Below are 27,068 nucleotides of genomic sequence, written 5' to 3'. Positions count from 1 at the left end.
TCATGTGCCTGCCTGCTTCAAGTCCTCCACCATAATCCCTGTCCCCAAGAAACCTAGGATCACTGGACTAAATGACTACAGACCCGTGGCTCTGACATCTGTGGTCATGAAGTCTTTTGAGCGCCTAGTTCTCTCCCATCTCAGGACCCTCACGGCCCCCCTCCTGGACCCCCTGCAGTTTGCATATAGAGCCAACAGGTCTGTAGACGACGCCATCAACATGGCCCTACACTTCATCCTGCAGCATCTGGACTCCCCAGGAACCTACGCCAGGATCCTGTTTGTGGACTTCAGCTCTGCCTTCAACACCATCCTTCCAGACCATCTCCGAGACAAGCTTTCCCAGATGAATGTGCCTGATCCCATCTGCCGGTGGATCACTGACTTCCTGACGGACAGGAAGCAGCATGTGAGGCTGGGAAAGAATGTCTCGGACTCCCGGACCATCAGCACCGGCTCCCCTCAGGGCTGTGTTCTTTCTCCTCTGCTCTTCTCCCTGTACACCAACTGCTGCACCTCCACCCACCAGTCTGTCAAGCTAATCAAGTTTGCAGATGACACCACCGTTATTGGACTCATCTCGGACGGGGACGAGTCTGCCTACAGGAGGGAGGTTGAACGTCTGGTGTCCTGGTGCAGCCACAACAACCTGGTGCTGAATGCCCAGAAGACAGTGGAGATTATTGTGGACTTCAGGAAGCACACAGCCCCACTCCCCCCCATCATCCTGACTGACACCCCCATCACCTCTGTGGACTCATTCCGCTTCCTGGGTACCACCATCACCCAGGACCTGAAGTGGGAGCCCACCATCACCTCCGTCATCAAGAAAGCCCAGCAGAGGATGTACTTCCTGAGGCAGCTGAAGAAATTCAACCTGCCAACACGGACGATGATGCAGTTCTACACTGCAATCATCGAGTCCATCCTCACCTCCTCCATCACCGTGTGGTACGCTGGAGCCACTATCAGGGACAAACAGAGACTGCAGCGTGTTGTGCGCTCTGCTGAGAAGGTGATTGGCTGCAGACTCCCATCTTTGCAGGACCTGTACACCTCCAGGACATTGCGGCGTGCAGCTCGGATCTCAGCTGACCCTTCTCACCCTGGACACAGTCTGTTTGACCTGCTCCCCTCAGGCAGGAGGCTCCGGTCCATTCGCACCAGAACCTCTCGCCATAAGAACAGTTTCTTCCCCTCTGCTGTTGGACACATGAACAATAACCATATGACTGTTCCCACCACTAACACATGACCCTACGCTGTGTTCACTGCATCATTCCATGTTTGGCACTGATCACCACCTGCACTCATGTATATATCTTTCAACGTAGCACTCTTAATTCTTATTCTCATGTATATATCTCATGTATATCTCATGCACACATCTTCCCACGTAGCACTTTTAATTCTTATCCCTACTTTTATTTTTTTCCATGTCTATTTAAGTGCTATTTATGACACTATGTTTGCACTGAAGCACCGCAGCAATTTCCTAATGTTGTAAACCTGCTCAACATTTGGCAATAAACCCCATTCTGATTCTGATTCTGATTCTGATTCTGACATCTGACTGGATAAATCTGTCTTTGTGGAAAAGCTTAATCGCTTACTGAATCATTGGCATGTGGACGTGTGTCTTTTTTAATCCCCAGAGGGAGTAGCAACAGTTCAGATTCACCGCATCTGATTCATTTTTTTCATTACTTTTACGTTCAGATGGATTTATGTGTACATGTCATGCTGAGAAAAAAAGATATGTCTGTCTGCTTGCAGTTGTTGCTGCGCTCTGTCCCTGGCCTGCTGGGGCCGCACTACAAGCGTTTCTTCTGTGGCTATGCTGAGCCTGCCTACATCAAAGAAAGGAAGATGCAGGTGATGCCAGTTTTGCTTATCCTTTGAATTTTTCATCTTCAGTTTTTGTGTTTATATGATGATATGCTTTTTGAAACAAGAAAACTTTAGCTGTAATAATCCAAAGTCCTAATACTTATTTTGTAAAACTAACCAGTAAACATAGAACCTACTTTTGTGTTGGTAGACCAACTTCTTGCTTTTTACAAAGGAAAAGGAAACTTTATGTCTTAGAAAAACTTGAGATTAAATAAATGCAGACTCCAGACATTACAGATGCTGCAGAACACTGAAAGTTAACCCTGAGGTTGCCTCAGTAAGTCCTGCTTGAATAGATTCTCTCAGTTTCACTTAGTGGTCAACTCATCTTGTAGCATGATGGCAGACGTTCACTCCACTCCACTATTTCCATTATCCATTCATTCATCCATTTGTTGTGCACAGAGTCAGATTGCAGCTGGCTAAACAGGGTAGTTAGAATTTCCTTTACACAGGATCATTTTCCATCCTGGGTGGCTGTAGCTCAGGAGGTAAAGTGGGGCATCTATTAATCAGAAGATGGGAGGTTTGATCCCTGGCAGCTCCAGCTCTTACCCAAACGTCCCTGGGTGAGATCCTAACCCCAAGTTTCTCTTTGATGCATCCATCGGTAAAATGCACTTTTGATAGCAAACAGTGTTTGTGTGAATGAGGCAAGTTACATAAATGGCTATATAAGAGCACTTACCATCTCTTCCTGGGAGATCCTGACAAGTGAGATGCTGAGTCTCTACATGTTCTGCATCTTATCCCAGGTTGTGTGCCTGAAAAAACTCCAATTGAAGGCACCCAGCATGCTCAAACAGCCTCAACGGACTCTTTTCAGAGCACCCCCATCTACAAGCTCCCTCTAGTTTTCTGCTTATCTCGGTTCCTCAGGTAGCTACAAACCTAATGAGGAACAACTGTATTTGAGTTGCTATTCAAACTCAACATTTTTATCACTAATTAGTGCTCATATTCATAGGTGAGATTCTCAATGTAGACGTGGTTGAGAGGTTTACCTTCTGGGTCATTTGCCTCCTCAGTAGCGTTATACAATGCTCACCTTGTTGACGGTACAATGCCAATCTGTCCATCTCCATTTTACCCAAACTGTGAGCTAACTCCACACCCCGACAAAGTAATTAATCCTTTTGTAACAGATAGCTGGAGGGGTGGAGTTTGATCCCAACTGGTTCACAGCTGCCAAGTTTAACAAACACCTGAAACCCCCTTAGCATGAATTCTTTGTACAGATGTGGAAACATCTTTCAGGTGCTTTGATAAGTTTGTATTTCCTCCTTTTGGTCAGGATGCTCCATGACACTGCTTTCATGTTGTGAAATTCACTATACACAGGTACACACACACAGGTCTTTATCACCAGGTTCCACATTTATTTACAATTTTCTCAGGTTATGACTGAACACAGTCTGACAGCTGTCGGTCCCAGCTGATTTCCCTCTCTTTCCGCTCCTCTCCGTCTCACTATAAAAAGGGAAGGAAACCATTATCAGTCCAAATCGCCATCAGCTGTTCTCACCGGCATCTCCAGCACCGCCCCGTTGAGCCCACTGCACCACTCCTCCCCTGCAGACGCGCCCGGGACCACACCTCTGCCACACACCCCCACCGCCCGACTGAGGCCGGGGAGCCGTCCGGCCGAACCTACTCCCCCCACCCCCCACCCCCGCGAGCCCCCGGCCTATGGACCACCTTGAACTTAAAGGGCTGTAAAGCCAGATACCACCGGGTGATCCGGGCGTTGGCATCCTTCATGCGGTGGAGCCACTGCAGCGGGGCGTGGTCCGAGCAGAGGGTGAACGAGCGCCCCAGGAGGTAATAGCGAAGGGAGTCGACCGCCCACCGGATAGCCAAGCACTCCTTCTCCACAGTGCTGTACCGTCTTTCACGCTCTGCCAGCTTCCGGCTGATGTAAAGAACGGGACGGTCGGCCCCCTTTACCTGCTGGGACAAAACGGCCCCCAGCCCTCTGTTCGAGGTGTCAGTCTACAGAACAAAAGGGAGGGAAAAGTTAGGAGTGTGAAGCAGCGGTTCCCCACAGAGAGACTTTTTCACTTGCACAAACGCCGCTTGGCACGACCCCGTCCACTGAACCAGATCCGGAGCACCCTTTCGGGTGAGATCGGTCAAGGGGCTGGTCAGCTGCACAAACCCTGGCACGAAACGGCGATAGTAACCTGCCAGCCCCAGAAACCGTCTCACCTCCTTTTTAGTCTTGGGGCGCGGGCAGGATGCAATAGCCGCCGTCTTCTCCACCTGTGGACGCACCTGCCCGCCCCCCAAGTGGTACCCCAGATACTGTACCTCCCTCCGTCCAACCGCACACTTCTTCGGGTTGGCCGTGAGCCCCGCCCTCCTCAGGGACTCCAGGACCGCGGCCACCTGCTGCACATGCTCCGCCCAGGTGTCGCTGTGGATGATCACGTCATCCAGGTAGGCAGCAGCATATGCAGCGTGCGGACGCAGCACCCGGTCCATGAGGCGCTGAAAGGTGGTTGGGGCTCCGAACAAGCCGAACGGAAGCGTAACGAATTGGTACAACCCGTACGGAGTGGAGAAGGCCGTTTTCTCCCTGGACTCGGCAGACAAGGGAATCTGCCAGTAGCCCTTGGTTAAATCCAGTGTCAAAACGGGCCGTGCCCAGCCGATCCAGGAGCTCGTCGATAGGCATCAAAACGTGACACTTCATTCACCTTGCGATAGTTGACACAGAACCATATAGACCCATCCTTTTTCACCACAAGAAAGATGGGGCTACACCAGGCGCTGTGCGACTCTTCTATCACTCCCATTTTCTGCATTTCAGCCAATTCCCTCTGAACGATTTGCCGTTTATGCTCAGGAAGCCTGTAGGGCCGTGAACGCACCGTCACGCCAGGCTGTGTTACAAAATGATGCTCAATGAGAGACGTTCGGCCTGGCAGGGGGGAGAACACATCTGCAAACCGCTGTTGTAACGCGACAACGTCCGCTATCTGGGCCTGTGTGAGGTGGTCATCACAAGGGAGAGAGGCGGGGATGATGGAATTTGGCACCTCCGGCCCCAACTCATCTCTCTCCTTAACCAGGCTTACCAGAGAAGCGGTTTCAGCCTCTCGCCACTCTTTAAGGAGATTGAGGTGATAAATCTGCGTGGCCCCTCCCCTGTCCGACTAAGCGACCTCATAGTCAACGTCCCCGACTCGCCGTGTGACCACAAAGGGTCCTTGCCACTTGGCGAGCAACTTCGAGCTGGAAGAAGGGAGTAATACAAGCACTTTGTCTCCCGGTGAAAATTGCCTGAGTCTAGCCCCTCTGTCATACAGGCGTTGCTGACGCTGCTGAGCCTGGAGCAAATTCTCCCGTGACAACCTCCCCAAAGTGTGGAGTTTCGCTCTCAGGTCCAACACGTACTGAATCTCATTCTTAGCGGGGCTCGGACCGTCCTCCCAGCTTTCTTTAATCAGGTCGAGCACCTCACGCGGCTTCCTGCCGAACAGCAATTCAAAGGGAGAAAATACCGTGGAGGCCTGGGGCACCTCCCGCACTGCAAATAACAGAGGGTCTAGCCAGCGATCCCAATTGCGTTCATCCTCGTTAATGAACTTACGAATCATGGACTTTAAAGTCTTATTCAGCTGCTCCACCAGGCCATCCGTCTGAGGGTGGTAGACGCTGGTCCGAATAGATTTAATGCCCAGTAATTCGTACAGTTCCCGCAGTGTACGAGACATAAACGACGTGCCCTGGTCAGTCAGTATCTCTTTCGGGATTCCGACTCGGGAGATGACCTGAAACAGTGCCTGCACCACACTCTTTGCAGAGATGGTGCGCAGCGGGACTGCTTCCGGGTACCGCGTTGCATAATCCACCAGGACTAATACAAAGCGGTAGCCTCGTGCACTCCGATGAAACGGCCCGATGAGGTCCATGCCAATGCGCTCAAACGGGACCTCTATGAGTGGGAGCGGGCGCAAAGGCGCTTTTGGTATGGCCGGCTGATTAACAAGTTGGCAGTCCGGGCAGGACGCGCACCAGCGGCGCACATCCGCTCGGATGCCCGGCCAATAAAATTGAGCCGTTATTCGCTCCAGAGTTTTTTCGTATCCCATATGCCCTGCCATGGGGTTATAATGAGCCGCCTGGAAAATCATTTCCCGGCGGCCCTGCGGCACCAACAGCTGGGTGTGTGTCTCCTCCGTGCGAGTGTCACGACTCACTCGATATAACCTATCTTTTGATAAAATGAAGCGCGGGTAGGTCCGCACGGCTTCAGGGCGCACCACGTGACCATCAATCTCAATCACCTGGTCAAAGGCTGAGCGTAGGGTGTCATCACGAGACTGCTCCAGTGGGAAATCACCCGTGGGGGAAACCTCCGGAGCCGGCGGGGCTTCCCATGAAGGACCCGCCGTCTCCCCCTCCCTGGAGTCAGTGTCGGACGACCCCGCATCACCGCTGAGCGCCGCGCAGACACTACATGCTACTAACGGTCGTGATCGCATTCCCGCATACTGTCCCAACAGATGATGAAACCCCGGCCAATTCGTGCCCAGAATTAGGGGATGCGACAGGCGCGGGCTAACCGCAGCCGTTACCCTATGCGTTTTGCCCTTATACTTTAATAACAGCGGCACTATGGGATACCTGTGAACATCACCATGAACACACTTCACCTCCACCCATTCTGCCTCCAGCAATGCCCCGGGGCGAACCAAGCCTTGGTGCACGAGGGTCTGCGTGCAGCCCGTGTCCACCAAAGCATGGTGTATACCCCCTCGAGTCCTTACCGGAAGGCTGTACGTCCCTCCTGGACCGGAAGAGGGTGCTGGGGCACCGGCAACGCGGAACACCTGCCCCACCTCCATCAGAGGACAGTCCCTCCTCAGGTGTCCCGGTTGCCCGCACTCCTGCCCCGGCGTCTGCGCTGTTTTCCGTGGCTCAGGGGCGGCACTGCTCATGTCTGATCCCTGGGAAGGCACAAACGCAGCAAAAGGATTAGTGGGGCTCAGCGCCAGCGCCCGCTCTGCCTGCCCCGGCGCAGGTACCCGGCGCCTTGGTGCCGGCACTGGGGCTTGTTTGCTCGGCCTCCGGCCGCCGTCCCCGGGTTCCCCCGCTCTAGCGGCAAGGTGGTCCTCCGCCAACGTTACCGCCACCTCCAGACTCGCGGGACGGTGGCACCTGACCCATCTCGCCGTCTCCGCAGGCAGCCCCTCCATGAACTGCTCCAGCACCACCTTGTCCACCAGCAGCGTCTCGCCCTCTGACGATCCCGGCTGCGGCCAGCGCACCGCCGCGTCGTGCAGCTTCCGGGCCCAAGCAAACGGCCGATCTGCCGCGGCTAGCCGACAGGCCCGGAACCGCCGGCGATGGTCCTCAGCGGTGAGCCCCATCCTGTCCACCACCGCCCGGCTCACGTCCTGGAAGCTGCTCCTCGAGGTCGGCGGCAGACTCAGGGCCGCCGTCTGAGCCTCCCCCGACAGCAGAGGAAGCAAACGCGGAGCCCACTCCACCTGCGGCCACTGACAGGCCTCCGCCATGGCACGAAAAGTCTCCAGGAAAACCTGGGGGTCGTCCCCGTCCCCCATCCGGGGCATCGCCACTGACAGCGGTGGAGGCTTCGGCGGAGCAGCGGCTCCAACCAGCCGCTCCAGAACCAGCGTCTGCCGGTCCGTCTGCTCCTGCAGCGCAGCCAGGTGAGCCCGCTGGACCACCGCCTGGTCCTGGCTCATCTTCGCCATCTCCGCCAGAATCTGCGCCAGAAACTGCAAAGGCTGGGCGGGCGGTGCAGCCTGTGGGTCGGACATCCCCACGCCGGCTGGACACAGGGTTTCGGCACCACTTGTGAAATGCACTATACACAGGTACACACACACACACAGGTCTTTATCACCAGGTTCCACATTTATTTACAATTTTCTCAGGTTATGACTGAACACAGTCTGACAGCTGTCGGTCCCAGCTGATTTCCCTCTCTTTCCGCTCCTCTCCGTCTCACTATAAAAAGGGAAGGAAACCATTATCAGTCCAAATCGCCATCAGCTGTTCTCACCGGCATCTCCAGCACCGCCCCGTTGAGCCCACTGCACCACTCCTCCCCTGCAGACGCGCCCGGGACCACACCTCCGCCACACATGTATATACTTTGGCATAGACAGTAAATAAAAGATGGCCATAGCCACTTTGATGTTAGCCTTTGGTTTTTGGGAGTGCATTTTGAAGCTTCATAGTGACCCCATTAATGGAGGTAAAACCTAACAGACAGTCCATGCCGTACTCCTAACTTTGGACATGTTAATATCCAAAAGGATTAGCTTAATCTTGAAGCAAGCCCCAAGAGTTGGATTTTTAGCTTTTTGCATTACTACTTTTTTTCACAAGTCCACAGTTAGTACCCAGTGTTAGCAGCTGGAGGCGATCCTTTGACAGTACTATAGCTTCAGCTGCTGTGTGTTGCAGGTGCTGGTAGAGCTGGTGAATGACGAGAACGTAGCAATGATACTGGATGAGCTGAAAGGATACTGCACTGATGTCAACACTGACACTGCCCAGGCTGCAATCTCAGCAATAGGTAAACATGTTCACACATGCTGCTGTGTGCCAGTATTATGTAATTTGACACTCAGGCTCTGTTGTGTCTACTATTGTAGTTTTTTTTTCTTCAGGTAGAGACTGCTGTATTAATGAGGGTGTAGTGATTAGGAGCACTAGATTGTAAATAATATGGATTTAGTAACACATCCTGATATTCAAATGATTTGTCTTACTCTGTTCATACTGTATTAAATGAAGGCTGGTTTATATTTATAAGCCTTCATGTTTTTGCTGTGTTCCCGAACCTGTGTGTGTGAAGTATATGTTGAAATTGAAACAACTGAATAGAAAACATTTTATCTCGCTATAAGCACCAAAGTTTGGGACCAAGACCATTCCAGCTCTGTGGTTCCACTACCCAGACTCATTGTGTTATGAGCTACGAATTAAAGGATTTTTTTCTCTAAATGTAACTGCTTTTCATTTCAAATTTAAATTGCTGATGTTAATGTTAATCTTACACACCAGTAGACACACTCTTTCCAAATGGAGTTTCTACATTCATTTGTTTTCAGCCTTCCTGAAATGCAAAATGTTAACCCATTTGTCTGACAATAAGTAAATAATAAGCAAAAAAACAAGACATCCCTTTTATTAAGGATAAGAATACACAGCGTGCTGCATTTTCTGTGTAGAACATGCTCAGGTTCTAAAATTTCATTATCCATGTGTTTGATCAGTCACTCTAATGCCCTGTGTTTGCCTTTATTGTATGCAGGTCGTATTGGACGCAGCTACAGCGACAGATGTCTACAAATCCTCACTGGGCTGCTTGGACTCAAACAGGATCATATCACTTCTGGTAAAAACATCAGTTCCACAACCTCCCACATACAGTACAGTATACACACAAACAGCTTCATGAACTGGTTTTTTACTCTTTCACCACACTTTTTGTCTCTCTACTCTCCTGCTACCCTTCTCAGCGGTGGTGCAGACAATGCGTGACCTGGTCTGGGTGTGTCCCCAGTGTAGCGACACTGTGTGCCTTGCACTGGATGGCTGCGAGGAAACACTGCAGGATATCCAGGTTAGATCCTGCCATACCTATATACTGAGTGCAAGAAAAAACAATATCATGCCATAAATGAGTATGTGCTGTAGATGTCCTGTTTTGAAAATACAAATTGGCAAAAGTATTATCAGAAATAGACTTAACAGAAACTTTTTTTTATTCTACAGGGCATTATCATGGTATTTTATTTTATATGCTGAAATTTAAATTTACTTTCATAATTCTGCAAAGTTATTTCAGTCTGTTGTAACGATATATTTCAGTTATGGTCAAGTTGGTGAACATAATCCCAAGCATCCATTAATAATTTTTTTCATTTTCTCTATCCTCTTATATAGGGTATAGAGCACTGTGCAAAGTTCATGAGCCTCTCTTTCATATTTTGGTAGAAAACAGCGAACTAGGTTCAGCGCTTTATTGAAACGTGCAAACAAACACAGAAATATAGTAAATAAGGTAAAAACGGGGTTTGTACAATTCTAAGGAGCCTGAAAGTCAATATTTGGTGTAATCAGCTTTATTCTTCAACATGAGTCTTCAGGAATAGTTCTCCAGGCTTCTTTAGGAACATTTAAAGCTCTTCTTTGATGTTGGCTGTTCTCTACTTCAGTAATGTTAAGGTCTGGGCTCTGGGGAGACCCAGACATGTTTTTCTATTCAGGTATGTTTTTTGCTGGACTGGCATTGTGTTTGGGATCACTGTCGTGCCGAAAAATGAATCTGTTGCCAATCAGATGCTATTACACGATGGCTCTAAATCTGACGGTAATGTTCTGTCTTCATAAGTCCATCGGTTCTGACAAGATTTCCAACATCATTGGCTCAAATGTAGTCACAAACCTCCATTGTGCTTTACAGCTGTAGACTCTCACTGTTGTATCTCTCTCCTAATCTTCTCTGCGCATTTTGAAAATGATTTCAATCATACATTTCAAATTTCACTTGCCGTGTGTGAGTTTTTCCTTTTGGGGCACAAATGCGTTGGTTTAGAATGCGAAAGCACGTGTTTTGGTGCACAGTTGTGGGGTGTGACTAGGCAACAATGGTGGTTGCACCCACCTGTTCACCTCATATATTGTTTGATTAGTAGAAAGGTAGGGTGAGCATAAGGTGAAACTTTCAGTTGACTGCAGTTTGATACACAATTTGTTGCTGCAGTTTGGTGTAATAATTGGTGCAACAGTTGTATTTGTTTGTGGAGTCTGTGCATTTGGGTTTTTTTGGATCCCTTGTACTGACTTGTGGTTTGGACAGTGTAATGGTTAAATAAGTAGAACAAACAGCTCAGAAGTGCATTTTATTTGTTTACTGATGCACGTCTTCAGTACCCACGTTTAGCCTGCCACAGCCGTTGGTTATGGAGTAGCCACAATAAGACCTGTTGCCACTGATTGTCAGTCTAGTTATTGTGCAGTTTGTTCTTCAGCCTTTTCTTCCTCTTTACTTTCCTTTATAAAGGACTTTCTGAATGAGTCAACAATTAATGGATCAGTCAAAAGCCCAGATGCATCTCTCAGGTCCTATGTCTGGTCAGATCTGCTGCACTTCTACTTATGTCTTGACATTCAGATATTGTTCATCTGTCGTAGCTAGTTTTTAGGCCAACAACTTCTTTGTTTCATATAATTTTATGCTAATCAAGCTATCTGAAATGTGTGTGTTTAGTTAGTTTGTTTGTTTGCTTGTTTTAATTAATTTTAAATCATGCTTTTTATTTGTTTTTGTTTCTAATGTCTCTGTAAAGCACTTTGAATCACCTTGTTGTTGAATTGTGCTATACAAATAAATTTGCCTTGCCTTGCCTTGCCTTGCCTATCTTATCTTTAAACACAATTTATGAAACATAGTTTAAAGTGAAGAAATGGGAACAAATTACGTGATTTTCTGGTCAGTGATTGCCTCCAAAGTATTTGAATTGATGCCAGGTTTCTTTTCATGCTAAGTGCAAGTGAAATTACCAGATTCCCCCATTAAAGTAGATATATCCTAATGAGTTCCTATTGTTATTCTGCAACTCTGGTTTCTGGTAGTTGTATATGATTCACAGTAGGGCTGGGCCATATTATAACGTTCACGGTAATACCGGTATAATGTTAGGCAACGATAGGAAAATGAAATATCGCAATAGAATATGAGTAAAACGCGCATGCGCAGTGCCTTTGTTTTCATACGCACATGGCCGATTGTTGAGTGAAACAGATGAACCAGAATTGGTTTGTAAAAATGGTGCAACTTCAGTGATGTGGAACTGGTTTGGTGTTTGTCCGTCAGATAGACGACAAAGCACATTTCTTTGCAGAACATGCAAGCGGCCGTCGTTATTGTCGTATTTGTCGGACTAAGATGCTCTTAAATGTGGGAGTAATCTGGGTCCTAAACTCCGTATGCTTCAGGTCAAACGAACACTGCAGCATCACTGAGAGTTAAAAACTGTCTAAATTCTTTCATCTTTAATAAAACGATCAGCATTGCTGCTTTACCAGGTGTAACTATGAAGTTTAACTTCCAGGCATCCATGAAAACAAAATTTATTACATTTAACGGAGTTAGAAGTTAGCAGGAAGCTAGCGGAAGTTAGCTCGCTAGTTACCTAAGCATGATATTGCATGTTCTGACTGAGAGATTTCTGAAAAAATTCAAACGTACAGCTCTGCTATCACTTCCAACATAAATGAAGACAGGAAACTAAACAGCAGTGACGTTTGTAGGGTTACTGAAGTTGGGCTAGTTGGTATATAATGATGTGCTACGTGATCGCTAGCGACACAGCTATGTTAGCATAACATAAACAGTGAAGCTGGAGGACGAACACTAACACTTTTCCACTTATAAAAGTTAACGTTAAGGTTCCTGATAGTTAGAGACTAATGCAATCGCATGGCAGGATGCTGTAAACGGACCAAACTTCAGTCAGGAGAACAACTGAAATAATCCATCCACAATATGAGGTTAGTCATTAATATACTGCAACAACATGGGAATAGAGCAGCTGCCAGAGAATTCAACATTAATGAATCAATGGTACAGAAGTGGAGGAAGCAAGAAGAATGAGTTTAATAAAGTTTGATTTATCTGACTGCTTTGTTTCGCTTAATGTGCGTTATAATCCCGTGCACCTTATGGTACGAAAAATACGTACTGCATACTGCAGTTTAATGTTGCAAAGCATCTCTTTTTAACTTCAGTGGATATTATACATGGTTATGCTCAAGATATGTCAGCCCATTTCTACTGGAAATGCCTTTTGGTTAAACTTTCAGCAAGGAATTTGCATTTGCACTGTTACATTTTTATAAAGCTTTAATGTACATAAAAACCAGCTTCTTGTTTAAGTGAAAATAAATGGAACGTTGTCTTTTTGCGCTAGTAATGTTGTGGAGTTGTATTTTGTCTCGCATCAATTATATCGTCAGTTATATCGTTATCGCAAATTTTCAAATATATATCGTGATAAATATTTTTGGCCATATTGCCCTGCTCTAATTTACAGTTGAAACTAATCCTTGTTAGCAGGGCACTAAGTTCATTTGTCTGAAACAAGCTGTTTTAATTTTTCATTACCTGTCCCATGTGCTTAATGCCAGAACCATGTAGCTGAGATAATCAGATTGAAAATATCTGCTCTCACTGCGCTGCTTGCGGCTGCTCTCTTATTCACACTGATGTATAGAAAAAAATCCTTGAAACTTTCTTTTAGACCGCTGAAATATCAAGGGGTGGCAAATGAAGTGAGATAGTCGCCATATGCTCCAATGTTATAATGGCAAACTTGGCAGTATTCTACAGCAGCCCAGTACAAGAACTTTTTTCTGTATAGTTTCCCCCATTATAACGACTGAACGCATTCTTTTGGAGTTGGGGGTGTAATAAATGCATGAAGTAGAAATGCAGATATGTTTCAGAACTGTACTTTGGAGTAGAACTGTCTTTTGAGGAGATAAAAACAAGCTTGGCACTGGGTAATTATACTACCAAGCATTTCTTGGTAGTTATATTGGACGACAGTGAACCCACTTCTGTTGACTAGACTTAGATCTAAATATTCCACTGCCTCCTTCACTAGGGCAGGCAGGCTTTGCTCTGGTTGCTGGGTGTGTATGGGGAGCGAATTTCCACTGCCCCCTACACTTTGGAAGTGCTCATCGATAGAGTGAGAAGCGAGGCTTCTCTGGGAATCAAGATGGAGCTGCTGACAGCCACCATGAGACTTTTCCTGTGTCGGCCTGCTGAGACACAAGACATGCTGGGAAGACTGCTGCACTACTGCATAGGTTTGTGTTTATGTGTGTGCACATATGTGTATACAGACAGATCATGATAAAAATAGAAAATTTTTTATGCCCTTGTGTTTTCCAGAGGAGGAGACAGACATGTGCGTGCGTGATCAGGCTCTTCTCTACTATCGCCTGCTTCATTGTGGGATAGAAAAGACACGCGAGGTCCTTCAAGGTCGGAGGTCAGATCCCTCTCTGGGTGTTCTGATTGGGCGTCCCGCCAAGCCTGTCAGCCAGTGGGCACGCTGCTTTAACACGTTGGAGCCTCTGAGCCAGGGTGCTGTAGAGGCCGAGTCAGACAGCAGGGGAAGCCCCGAACACGTGACCTATAACTCCAAGCCAAATGCCGACCTATCAGACACACTGAGCTGTAGTCACATTGAGGAGGTTCATTCAGGTGAGTCATGACACTGAAATCCTTCTGCTTTGAAAATCTGATTGGCTGAATTTTGAAAGCTTGCCACTGACTAAATAGTCAGTGGCAAGCCTTGGCTGTGCTGTGCACAGCGCAAATGTTTTTCACATTTAAACAAAATGCCTGTTCTAAAATAAAAATCCAATGGAGTCTTAAAAACAAACTATTAAAATTACTTCCTTATAATGTTCATGCCAATTCACCATCAGGAAGACTTGCTGACAGAGACCAGCATATATTTAAACCAAAGAATTTGGTTATACAAATTTGTTCTGTTCAAATATTCCCTTCAGTTGAGTTTCGTGTGTCACCTCTTGCATAGAAAATAGGATTTAAAAATGCTAACGACTTATAATGAAGTTGGGTTTCTTTTATGAACTTTTTCTGAGGCATAATAATGACTCTGAAATGTTTTAATTGTCTTACATTTTCTTTTAAGATTACACTTAATGGATCGTCTACATTTTTAAATTCAGTTCTGTTTGTTTGGTGTTTGTGTGGCTGTGTGCCTGCTTTAGATCTACATAGTAAAGGACACGATTACTTCACTCAGGTGAAGCAGTGAGGGTTGTAGAAGATGCAAAGGCTTCCGTGTACACAACATAAATCGTTTAGTAAACCTGACTTGCTTCCTAGCAGATATTTCCAAATCATCTTGTCACCGTTGGACATTTGGGACAACCCTCAAATAAACGAGGCTAAGCTCTGTAAAACTTAACATTTTAGTCCTGAAGAATTACCATCATTAGGTCCTTAAGATTCATCCACCAGGACTGTGGATATTTTAAATCGGTATAAAGATTTGTTCCTATCCAGCTGACAGGTATTCCATTCACAGAAGCACACTGCTAGCGTCTGGACTCTGCAGGGTGGGGTTACAAAAATAAAGTAGATGTGAATTGTTTGCTTGTGTTATCTTTGTGAAGCAACAAGAACTCCCTTTTGAGGGTAAGAGGAGTCGTATCAACCTTTCAGCATGTCCACTACCTGAAGTTGATGTTGGAGGAAAGGCCACTAAAGCACTGTTCGGATATTCTATACTTTTAAATTAGTCGCCTGTGACAATTTTTAGCACCAGGATGAGTTTCTACCTAATTAAATGTTTGAAATGAGTCAGGGGCTAATACTTTGTCCAAATGAGCGATGGTGTAGTTCTTGGAAGGTTGGTTGGTTTCTGGCTTGTCAGGAATGTTGTTCTGGATGATGTCTTTCAAACTCCCATATGTTTGTTTTACCATGGGGCAGTGTTTTTACATGTTGTGGCTAAAACATTCTTCTCCCCACTGCTGGAAAATAAATCTTACTTTTACAGAAGCCTTGGATTCTGTATGGCCACCTGCAGATTCTCAACCACACAACTTTCCATTTATGATTCTTCACTTTCTTTCTTTTAAATTGTTCTAATTAAAATTTTCTCTAAACAAATCTGACAGGATTTTCCACGCCTGTGTTTAGTGTGATTTTGTGGGTTTAATGTTTTACTGTCAAAGTTTAGGACGTTCCTCCTTATGCTGTTCCACGGCATTTAATATGTAAAAATGTGAGGGCAGAGTGAAGAACAGTTTGAAGCCATCTATGATGTCATAGTTGGGGAAGAGGTGCACTAAACCAATAGAAGAATAGTCTTTCACTAACAAGGGAAACATTCAAAGACCACGACAAGCTTGTGAGCCCAATCAACCACAATCAAAGCACACATATATCTGTCTAAGTTCACATTTTGATCACAGGAAAGTCGAGCTCATAGCCATAGTCACTGGGTGTGGGAGTATAGCTTTACTTATTGCATTACCGTAGTCAAGGTTAGTGACTCTGTATGATCATAAGCTCTTTCATTCAGAGGGTTTAACTAACACGGGGGCTCAGCCCTGGCGCAGGGGGCCTCTTGTGCATCGGCCTAACTGGGGGGCTCTTCAACTGGCAGGGAGGTTGTTCCATCCTTGCAGGAGTCCACTCTGCAGGTGGGGGAGAGACATAGGAGAGGTGGAGAATAAACTTAACCTAGAGGTTGTTGTCTTGTGTAGTCTGGGAGATGATTGAATGTTGGGGTGGGTACAGTTTCCTCTGCGGTGGGGTAGGGTGGGCTGCCCCGGGTCCTGTGGGGCTTGGCGGTGCTGCTGCCGTAGGCCCCGGTCTGGATGGGCCTGGGCTCCCTTGCCTTGGTGGGTACCAGAGGACGGGGGTGCCTACTGGGGTCAGCGGGGCAGCTGGCCCTAGAGAGGGGCATCCTCCCCTCCCTTCTTTTCCTCCCTATCCCAGCTACCTCCCTCTTCCCGCTCCACCACACCCACCCACACAGGTAGGGCCTTGGGGTGCGGGTGTGTCACCAGGGTGCAGGGGAGACATCCCCCCCCCCCGTCCTCTTCTGGCCACCTGTGCCTCAATTTTATCTCACAACTTAGGCATCCACATTATTTACACTCTCATAACACACACATATATATAGGGCCTTGAGGGTGGGCACGTTAACGGCGTCCAGTGGACGGTCTGTGTATTCAAACCTACCTCTGGCGCCGGTGCCCACCTCTGAATTTTTAATCCATGTAGACATTGAGGGTTCTCGGGAGGGGCCGTGCTAATACCTGCTGCTCTCTGGCAGCAGCACCATGCTCTCCCTTGCTTTAAATGCACTTTAGAGCAACACGCAGCAACACTACACATGAGTGGGAGGAGTGAGGTATGGGGTCTTCACACTGGGTGGCTACTGGGTGACCCCTCTTCCCATGAGGGTGGCACGGATGCCCCTCCAGTGGTCCTCCTTGGGCTCTCGCACTCTGGGGCCTCTGGATGTCTGGGGCCTGGATCTCCTCCATGCCTGCTTCATGCCCTGTGGGACAGGGCTATGGCTCTCTACATCCTCTTGCATACCATTACATGGGGAAACCATTTGAATGCAAGCACGTTGATCCACACAGGTGTGCACACGGGTGTTCACTGTTCGTAGACTTAAATCACACCTTTCTTGGCTGCTACTTCAAAGCACATTGTGCGCTGTCTGTCTTGCGTGCTGCACAACAACATTCAATATTTAGTATTTACTGCTGTTTACACTTAGCTAGACTAATGTGATGGTGTTGTGTTTAGTATGTTGCTTTGTTGTTGTTTTTTTTGCTTGTTTTCTATTCTTTTTCTCCCAACAGGTGATCCAGGAGATTTTTTTTTTCCCCTTTCTCACTGTCCCTCTCCCCTTCTGTTTTTCTTTTCCTTCCTCTTTCTTTCTCCCTTTCCTATCCCTCACTCATGTCTGTCCCGTCTGTAACAACTGAAAATAAAATAAAATAAATAATAAAAACAAAGGTCGATCCAATGGACCAATACGGCAATGATCCATTTGGCAAAATAAATCCATTGGGTATCCTTGTTGGTCTTCAGACAACAATTCTGACGGCTAAAGAACCAAATGGGACAGGCAAAAAAAAAAAAAAGAGGGTTTAACTTAGTTTTATATCTAGATGCACACACACACACACACACGTTGCTATTGCTTGGTAAATTTTGCTGTGCAGGCTAACTTTGAGTGAAATTCTTGGGTGTTTGTTGGCTTAGCTAATTCACTTTATGGCTGACTGTATAGTGTTGGCATCTCCTGCCTTTATATTTTTCTTTTTTTTTTTTAAATGTTATTTTATTTTTATTTTTTCCTGAATGAAGTGTGCTTTTAAAAGCAAAGTCCACAACAACTCAATGACAGAAGCATCATAAAAAGATTTTACGACACAGCAGCAGTGTTATATTTATATTGAAGAGTGCAGGTATACATAAAAGCATTGTATGTGATGTACTAAAGGTTTTAAAAAAAGATAGAGAGAGGCTTTATCTAGTAACTGTGACTTAATGTCTCATAATAAATAATGAAATAGCATCACTGGCTGTGACAAAGTGATTAGGCATGAACTCATTTACCACTTGTCCCTTAACCATATGGATAATTTATTTCCTTGTTTTTATACAGTCAACCATAATGCTTTATTTTAGACATTGCTGGTTTAACTTTGCTTAACACACTATCCCGGGTTTGTTTGTGGTAGCAGTAGTTACATTCATTATATCAATGCATATGTTTTTTAAAGCAAACACTACTAACTAGTGATGGCCCGCTTGAAGCTGAAGCTCCGGTGCGTGTGTCAAAAAAATCAACACACTGCTTCAGAAGCACTGTGTCGAAGCTTGATTCGTTTAGCCAGAGTCAGATCAGTGACGTCCGAAGCTTCATTTAGAACCTAACTGCTTCGGTAGCTGATTCAATGGTTTATAAGGAAGTGAATCATTCGCAGGATTTGTGGAGTGTTTTGATGGTGACAGATAGCGAACCACTGATCATTCCACTGAGAGATTTGGAGCCAGCAAGGAATAGAGGAGGTTCTGTTGTGTGGGAGAATTTTGAGTTGATTTTTGTCAATCGGGTGGGTTTTCCAGCTTTGTGTTCTGGTCATTTGCTTTTGTTTTGCGCGTGTTTATTATATCTGAAAACAGGGAAAAAGGTAAAATGTCAAAAATCTGCTTCCATAATATAAATATCATTAAAGAACTATAGAAAAACTTCCACTTGACTCTTTGCATGTAATGTTGTAAAAATATATATTTTATTGTTTAATTAATCTGAAAATGTTAGTCTGCCAAATGTGCAGCAATTGGATTTATTTATTCTCTTTAGCTGATAGTTTGTGTGGCCCAGGTAGACTGTATAACTGCATCTCTACCAGTTTCTGTGCGCTCCAGCCTCTTCTGGTCCATGTGAGGGGATTTTCCTTAAGGCAGGAGAAATTATCGCCACGAAAAGGAACAGGTTCGGCCATTGCACAGTGGAACAAATTCTCTTCTTAAATAAAAATGAAAAAGGGCTGCTTTAAATGCATCATGTTTTTAATTTGCAAGTTCATAAGCATTTTCCCTTTCCAGTTCACAATCAATTCTACCCCCAGGTCAAAAATATGTCTGGGAAAATTTCCTTAATATAATATTATTTATATATATACCTTTCTAGCGGTTAATTGCATAAGTGCATGGAGGCAGGACCTCACAGCAGAAGCATACTCCATAATGTGTTGTACATTATCATATGTATATTATATGTAATGTGGTATTTTTCAATTATTGTATTTACCAACATCAAGAACTCACAAGCAAAGAAAGACCACACAATGGTGCATGTTTAAACAAGGAGAGTTTACTGGTCAAAATTATTTATTAAACAAATAAACCACTTTTTTTTTTTTTAACCACCAAAAAATACACGTTCAAAGCAACACAATGGCGGCCCAATATCAGACAGAATTCCACTCTGTAGAGTGAGCAATCTTAATGAAGCAGTTGGTTTTATTTTGTGGATTCAAGCGGCTTTTCATATTTTTGGCCAGATGTCACCAGAGAGGACTGTTGAAAAGCTTCGAGTAATGAACCGTTTTTCAATACAAGCTTCAGTGCTTCAGAAAGCTTCATTTGGCCATCCATCAGGTCATTTGAATTTTCTTCTGTTCACAGGCAAATGTCCAGTAAATTATGTTTCTTTATGTTACTTTGGTTATACTTACCACGTTTGTCCATTTATTCAGGTCCTATATCTAAACCAGGTGTGTGGGAAGGGCCGCCCCAGTACTTCCTGTTTATATAGGGTCATGAGGTCATTGATTGCATCACTGGGTGTAACCAAATGAAGGGCTTTTCATTATGTATAGTATTATTTATTTTCTTTAAAGTAGCCTTTGAGTTGTATTGTATGCAGTGATTTACTTCTCAGACTATTTAGCTGAGTAAATGAGTTTGTCAATTTCATGCATAATCATATTCCTATTCTTTGTTTAGAATTGCATTGTTTGGTCTGACCTATTTTTTTCCCCCCAGTGGTAGAGACTAATGAGGTTCAGGTGTGTGTAAAGTCCTGTATAAAGCAAGTGGAATTTTTGCCTACCAGGTTGGTTGGTTGGTTGGTTTTATGGTAGAATGGAGATGCCAGAAATAAAGTATACTTAAAAGAAACTTAAATAGTCTGCTGATGCTGCTTACTAGTGATGGCCAAATGAAGCTTTCCGAAGCACTGAAGCTTGTATTGAAAAACGGTTCATTACTCGAAGCTTTTCAACACAGTCCTCTCCGGTGACATCTGGTGGTGAAAATTTTGAAGAGCAGCTTGAATCTGCAAAATAAAACGGACTGCTCAATTATCACTGCTCACTCAAGAGTGGAGTTCTCTCTGATATTGGGCCACCGTTCCGTTGCTTTGAACATGTAATTGGTTTTGTTTTCTCGATTGGGGGGCTGAAAAAAATGTAATGCGTATTTGCGTAATACATTTTGATCAATAGACTTTCCCTATTTAAACATGCACTATGGTGGCCTTTCTTTGCTCATAACTCCTTGATGTTGGTAAATACAATAAGTGAGCAATATATATAATATACATATGATAATGCACAGCACATTATGGAGTATGCCCCTGCTGTGAAGTCCTACCTCCATCTACTTGTCGTTTAATCACTGGACAGCTTGACAGGTTCATACAAAATATTAGATTAGGCCAATTGTCCTATACATATTTTTGACCTAGGGGTGGGATTGATTGTGAACTGGAAAGGGAAAATGCTTAGGAAGCTGAGTACGGCTGCATTGTCACTGATTTGTAGAATCATTTTGATTCGATACAGGATCCGATTCAATTTGATTGGAATCTGGAAAGTTTTGCCTCAGTCAGAAATATTAAAATTCTGATCATTTAACAGTATATATCCATAATTTCGTATCTATTAAAAGAAAGCTGACACATGTGAGACTTAATTAGAGATGTAAACAGAGAGTTATGAAACCTGCAGCTGCAGAAGCCAGCGAAGAAAAAAGAGGCAAACACAGCGCGGACCTGACGACACATCAAAATCTGACTCTGACGCGTCGGGTCCGCGCTCTGTGTTCACGTTTGTATGCAGAATCCGTAAACCTGCTCCCAGTTACTGTTTTAGCTGCATGGTGTTTGACGACATGTTGTGAGGTTTAACCTGAGATGCTGGCGTTTCAGGCATAATAACGTTAATTTACAAATCGACACGGGATTTTAATGAATCAATATCACTTTATTCAATTTAGCATGGATTGTAATCAGAAAAGCGATAATCAAAACCCATCCCTAATCAAGAACTTGCAAAGTAAAAACATGATCAATGTAAGGTAGCCCTTTTGTTATTTACATTTAAAAAGAGGATTAGTGTTACTGTGCGCTGGCTGAGTCTGTTTCTTTTCTTAGAAATAGTTTCTCCTGCCCTGGAGAAAATCCACTTGCATGGAACAGAAGAGGCTGTGGAGTGCAGGAACTACACTGCAAGTTGGTAGATATGCAGGTATTCCTGGGTCCTGCAGACTATCACCTAAAAACAATAAACAAAATGATTTTCTAAACTGTGTAGCAATGTAATGTACGTATAGTGTCAAATACATTTTTGTAGTCTTCATTAGCTTTAATTCACATGGAAGTGTTCCTAAAGTCATATGCTGTAATGATATTTACATTATGAAAACATGATTTTGGACATTTCAAGTTTTTCACTTCGGCAGATAAAATGAATTGAGCAAAATCAACTCAAAATATTCCCACACGCCAGAACGTCCTCTCTTCCTCGCTGGCTCCATATCTGTCAGTGGAATGATCACCTCGTCGCTATCTGTCACCATCAACACACTCCACGAATCCCGTGGATGATTCACTTCCTTATATCTGTTTGAATCAGGTACCGAAGCAGTTACGTGCGTAATGAAGCTTCGGACGTCACTGGTCACGTGACTTTTGCCAAACGAAGCAAGCCTCGACACAGTGCTTCTGAACCAGTGTGTTGTTTTTTTCGACACACGCTCCAGAGCGTCAGCTTCAAGCGGGCCATCACTACTGCTTACATTATGCTACCTCACACAGGCTCAAAGCCCACTAGACAAATTAGTACAGTCGCATGAAGTCTTGTGAAAAACTAAGTAGACTCACTAGCTTCTGGAATTGCCTTTTACCAGCAATAACCTTTATAATAATAATTTTCTGTATTATTTGTATTAGTCTCTCATATTACTTAACCATGTTGCATCAGTTCATTGAGCTTTGTGGGCGTTTGTTTATGCATAGCTGTCTTATTGCCCCACCGCAGCATTTCCCTTGAGTTGAGAGCTGGTTCTATTTCTGCCTGTATTGTTGACCAAAACAGTACACATTATTTCCCATGACAAATCCTCTTTCTATGCTGGGGTAACTGATCACTTTGAGTATTTAAACAAGTAACTGCTATACATGAGTGTAAAGCCACACTGATCTCACTTTGGAGATGCTCATAAGTCATGATGCTTATTAGTTATGTGGTAGGTAGTCTAACATGTCTGTAAGTAGGAAGGACAACAAATAAAACCTAAAAACTGCACTAAATATTAAAGAGTCCATTACACCATCTTTATCTGTTAACTTAATTTACTTTAAACATTCATATTTAACTTTCACAGTTTTTATACTGTCACCAAAAAGTTATGTGTATGCACATTTCTAATGGAGCACTGCATTGCAGCGCAGTGTTGCCATGCACTCTGCTTTCACTGCCTCACAAAACACAATGACTAATCTGTCTGCAGGAGGTTATCAAGGTTATTTAACAACACATTGTCATTCGGGTTCAGTTGCTGATATTTTTGCAGTTTTTCTGCTAGAAGGAAATGTCCTCACCTAATGGAAAATGTATGTGTACTGCATGAAAGGAACGGCAGCAATTTCAAGTCTTGTTCTTAAACCAAAATTGAAAATTATAGTGGTATTACAAAATTGGAGCAGTAATAATGGATTGAATTTATATAGCGCTTTTCAAGGCACCCAAAGCGCTTTACAATGCCACTATTCATTCACTCTCACACACTGGTGGAGGCAAGCTACGGTTGTAGCCACAGCTGCCCTGGGGCAGACTGACAGAAGCAAGGCTGCCATATTGCGCCATCGGCCCCTCTGGCCAACACCAGTAGGCGGTAGGGTAAAGTGTCTTGCCCAAGGACACAACGACCAGGACAGAGAGCCCAGGGATCGAACCGGCGGCCTTCTGGTTACAGATACGCTTCCCAACCCCCTGAGCCACGGTCGCCCATTTAGAGATGTGTTGTAGGTTGCACCTCTTTCCCACATATTTAGTGTAAAACTTTGCTGTGACACTTCAGATTCATGTTTCAATTCCATTTTGTTCCTTTTGCACCAGTTCACAACAATATTAGGTAAAGACCCCACAATATTAGACAGAATGTTCCATCAATCAGATAATACTCATAAGCAACTGTTACAGCCCTAGCAGGGCCTCCTCCTGAAGGTGCCTGTATGGGCGTGTCCTACAATCTCTTTTGCCTGAGGTGCCACCTTTCTCTTTTACACAGTTGACTCACATCAGTAATTAAAAGTATTTAAGCCCAGATAAAGGTGAGCTCTGGGCCAGAGTGCCATTTGTGTGGTTGCAACTAGTGAGCTGCTCGGTTGCAGCTAGTGAACTGCTCTTTTTTTTTTTTTTTTTTGGACTTACTTTTTAATTTATTGACCAATGCTTGAGTTTTGTTTGTTTCCTTAAATGGTGATAGCAGCTTGTCCGTCTCTTTTGCCTCCTTGTCTCCTTTTTCCGACCTGGAGACTTTTTGTTACTTTCCCTCATCGCCTTGACCCTTTTACACTTACAACACGGGGTCTTCAGCCAAGATCAGTAAGGCTTAGCTACACCCTACAATAATACAACGCAAACAGAGAAAACCCTCACCTGTCGTTATTGTTGTATGATGAGCTGCTTTTTAAAAATATATATTTTATTTATTTATTCCTTTTTTAGCTTTGGGGAAAATATTCTGTGGACTAATGAGACTTGGATGACGTGTTATAACTTTTGTTTTTTTAATGAAGTTATAACTGATGGAACCATGAAGCCCTGAAGTGGTCCAGGAAGCAAGCCAAAAGTCCAGAAATTACTATATGCACGTAACCCACTTATCCCAAAACCTGCATAACCCAAGTGCACTTGAGCACCTCTGAATGGCTCTAAAAACACAAACAAAAAACACAAACAATGAAGGATTTGGAGAGACCTAGTCAAAGTCTAGATTTTAATCCTATTGAGATGCTTTGGCATAACCTTAAACATGCTGTTCATGCTGGAAAACCCTGCAGGGTGGCGGAATTAAAACAATCCTACAAAAAGGAGTGGCCAAAATTCCCCCACAGTGATGTGAATGAGTGATTGCCAGTTATCACAAATGCTTTATTGTGGTACCTTTGGCAGCAAGAACTGCAATCAGTTAGTAGGTTTAGGGGTTGTGTGTGTGAGTGTGTGTGTGTGTGAGTGAGTGAGTGAGTGAGTGAGTCTGAGAATGTTGTGTTACTATAATTCTTAATAATACTTAAAACCCTCCTTGTCCTTTCAGAATGCCCTGTTGTTTTTTGTTTGGTTGTTTTTTAACCTCATCCTCCCCTTCTTCCTCTTACTTTGTCTCTGTATGTCCTCTCTAGGATCAGACAGTGCCATGCGGTGTTCAGACTCCTCCACTAATGTCCTGGCTTCCAGCATCGCAGCCCCTCTCAGTTTGTCCCTCTCCCCAGCTGTCAGCCCAGAGGACTTTGAGCACCTGTGGCTGCAGCGACAGGCTTTGCATACTGAACGCGGTAATGAAATGGAAGGTTATATTGAAAATTAAAGTCAGAGATTCATAGCTAAAGCTTCCTCTTTATTCGATAGCAAATGTGGTTAAAAGGAGCATGTAGGCCTCCTAAAAATCTTTAACAAGAGTGTGAAATCTCCATTGGTGGAATATACCAATTCCTCCAAAGTAATGTGTATATACTCAATTACAAATCTGATATACTTTAGATTTGATTAGTGTCAAGCTGTGGCAAATTGATGTTTGAAAGGCTCACAACTGTGTGATAAAGGTCTGAAACCCACACTGCATGTTAGAATGTGTCAGGATGTATTGTAGCTCAGATAGTTAAGATATTCCCATGAGAACACTGCCCTCTGTTAAAAGGGAAATAAGACAACAAAACTGAAACTTTTGGCTGTAAAAGCACTTAATTATGCCTAACTGTACCTAATTATACCGAACAAAAATGTTCTGGTTCATCAGTATGGGTTATCGAATAACATGAGAGATCATAACTCTTTTTTGTCATTACACAGTCATGCTTAGCATGATGGTACAATGAAATTGGAAAACTGTCCCACGTCAGCACTAAACACAACAAAACACAACACACAAAGTGGATAAAAACTGCAAAAAAGGTATGAATAATGAGTGCATAGATTCATGATGGAAAATGCTTGTTTTACTCATGTAAGAAGAATGAATTTATTGATACAACTTTCAAATATGAATGTGGTTTGTTCGTTTTCTGTACATTTAGATGACAATTAGTTTCTTGAGAAAATAGCCAGGATATTTAAACCATTATTGAAAATTATAGTTAAATACTGTTTGTACATTACAGCATTACAATGATGAACTTGTAATAATAATAGTTATCATTTATTATTATCCATTTACCTTTTTTATCATATGGTGATCATCTGCAGTGACCTCACCACAAGTATTGTGTGTGAGAGAAAACCTGCGGCTTCAGATGGCTTTAAATGTCAGAGTCAGACAGCTTCTTATTTTTTTTCTTTCTTGACTCTGAGTGAGTAATAAGGTCTCCAGCACATAGATTTAGAAAATAAAGTAATTTTTTAAAATTTATGATTTCTCTTGTTTCATGAACATTTGACATTTAGATGAGATGATGATGATATGAGATAGACTTTATTTGTCAGTTGCAGGTCTTTTGCCCACAGTTTTTACAGTGTTTCTCCACATTTAAAAGCTATCGTTGTGACTTCTTGTGTTGTTGTGACAAGGTGCTGAGAAAATAGAGGAGGTTGACTGTGCGTGGATAGAAGAATGTGTCCGGTGTCCAGCAGTACTTCACTGTTCTCCCCAAAGCCTCCAAGCTGCCATGCAGCTGGTCAATATCCAGACGCTGGCGTTCACGCCACAGCAAATGCTGCCCTGGAGGGTCTACCTGTACACACACACCCAGCGCTCCCACTCCATGGACGCACCCAACACTACGCTCATACTGGGGGAGCTGCTATGTACTGGAGAAGCCAATCAGAAATCAGGAGTAAAAAAAGGCACAGCTGACAGTGAAGCTGGAGCAGAGGGGAAAGAAGACCAACTGGTGAGAAAGGAAATGGATGCAACAGCTGACAGGCTGAGGGTGAGCGAAGATGGACAGGAAGAGGAGGAGGGAATAAAAGTGATTCTCAATCAGCAACCAAAAGATGATGACGCTCTGAGACAGTTTCTCACAATCCTTATCACTGTACTGAACACACTGTCCTCAGAGAAAGATTAAAAATAGACTTTTCCCCTTTGATCTACATCTTTCCAAATTCATTCATTTGTCACACCGCCTGGGCCTAACAGCATGTTGAAGGAGTAAACACATTCAAAACTGGTCCAACTTTATGAAGCATTGTTATTCTAATAAAACAGGAAAGTACAAGCAACTGACAGTTACTACCCCCTTTTAAGAGAAAACTACCAAAAAGTTGTAAGGTAAACTCGGGGGATTTTTTTTTTTTTTAAGCCCAGTTCAGGCTATGTTTGGCCTTATGGGGGCACTATTGTGGATCAGTCCCAATGCACCAAAAGCGGCTGATAAATACTGTTTACCTACAAACACATACAGTGATGATGTTATCTTACCTACCCATGGTGTGCTGCTTTATTATTGTAGTTTATTTGATGCTAGATTGCGTTTGATATGATTTTTAAAATGTTAGTTGGCTGATGAGAAAATGCAAGAGAAATAGAAAATAATTTAAAAATGACTAAGAACTTATAAAATAAAGGAAACCTGTGTATCTGTCTTTTGCTTTTG

General features: G+C 44.1%; 1 protein-coding gene across 1 annotated transcript in view; it reads left to right on the top strand.

The window, feature by feature from the left end:
* Window positions 1–27,057, top strand: part of ap4b1 (adaptor related protein complex 4 subunit beta 1) — a 49,649-nt gene extending 22,592 nt beyond the window's left edge. Inside the window, exons 7-14 of the mRNA XM_085449749.1 lie at window positions 1,777–1,875; window positions 8,338–8,449; window positions 9,191–9,274; window positions 9,399–9,502; window positions 13,551–13,758; window positions 13,844–14,158; window positions 24,660–24,812; window positions 26,041–27,057. Coding sequence (XP_085305875.1) covers window positions 1,777–1,875; window positions 8,338–8,449; window positions 9,191–9,274; window positions 9,399–9,502; window positions 13,551–13,758; window positions 13,844–14,158; window positions 24,660–24,812; window positions 26,041–26,540 — 1,575 coding nt within the window. The 3' untranslated portion in view covers window positions 26,541–27,057. The remainder of the gene's footprint in view (window positions 1–1,776; window positions 1,876–8,337; window positions 8,450–9,190; window positions 9,275–9,398; window positions 9,503–13,550; window positions 13,759–13,843; window positions 14,159–24,659; window positions 24,813–26,040) is intronic.
* Window positions 27,058–27,068: the final 11 nt, after the last annotated feature.

The sequence above is a fragment of the Copadichromis virginalis genome, linkage group LG23 (assembly GCF_057382275.1).
Source record: "Copadichromis virginalis isolate Kocher_CV1m ecotype Utaka linkage group LG23, C_Virginalis_male_GT1.1, whole genome shotgun sequence".
In the NCBI taxonomy this organism is placed as follows: Eukaryota; Metazoa; Chordata; class Actinopteri; order Cichliformes; family Cichlidae; genus Copadichromis; species Copadichromis virginalis.
This window is presented reverse-complemented; position numbering and strand designations above follow the sequence as displayed.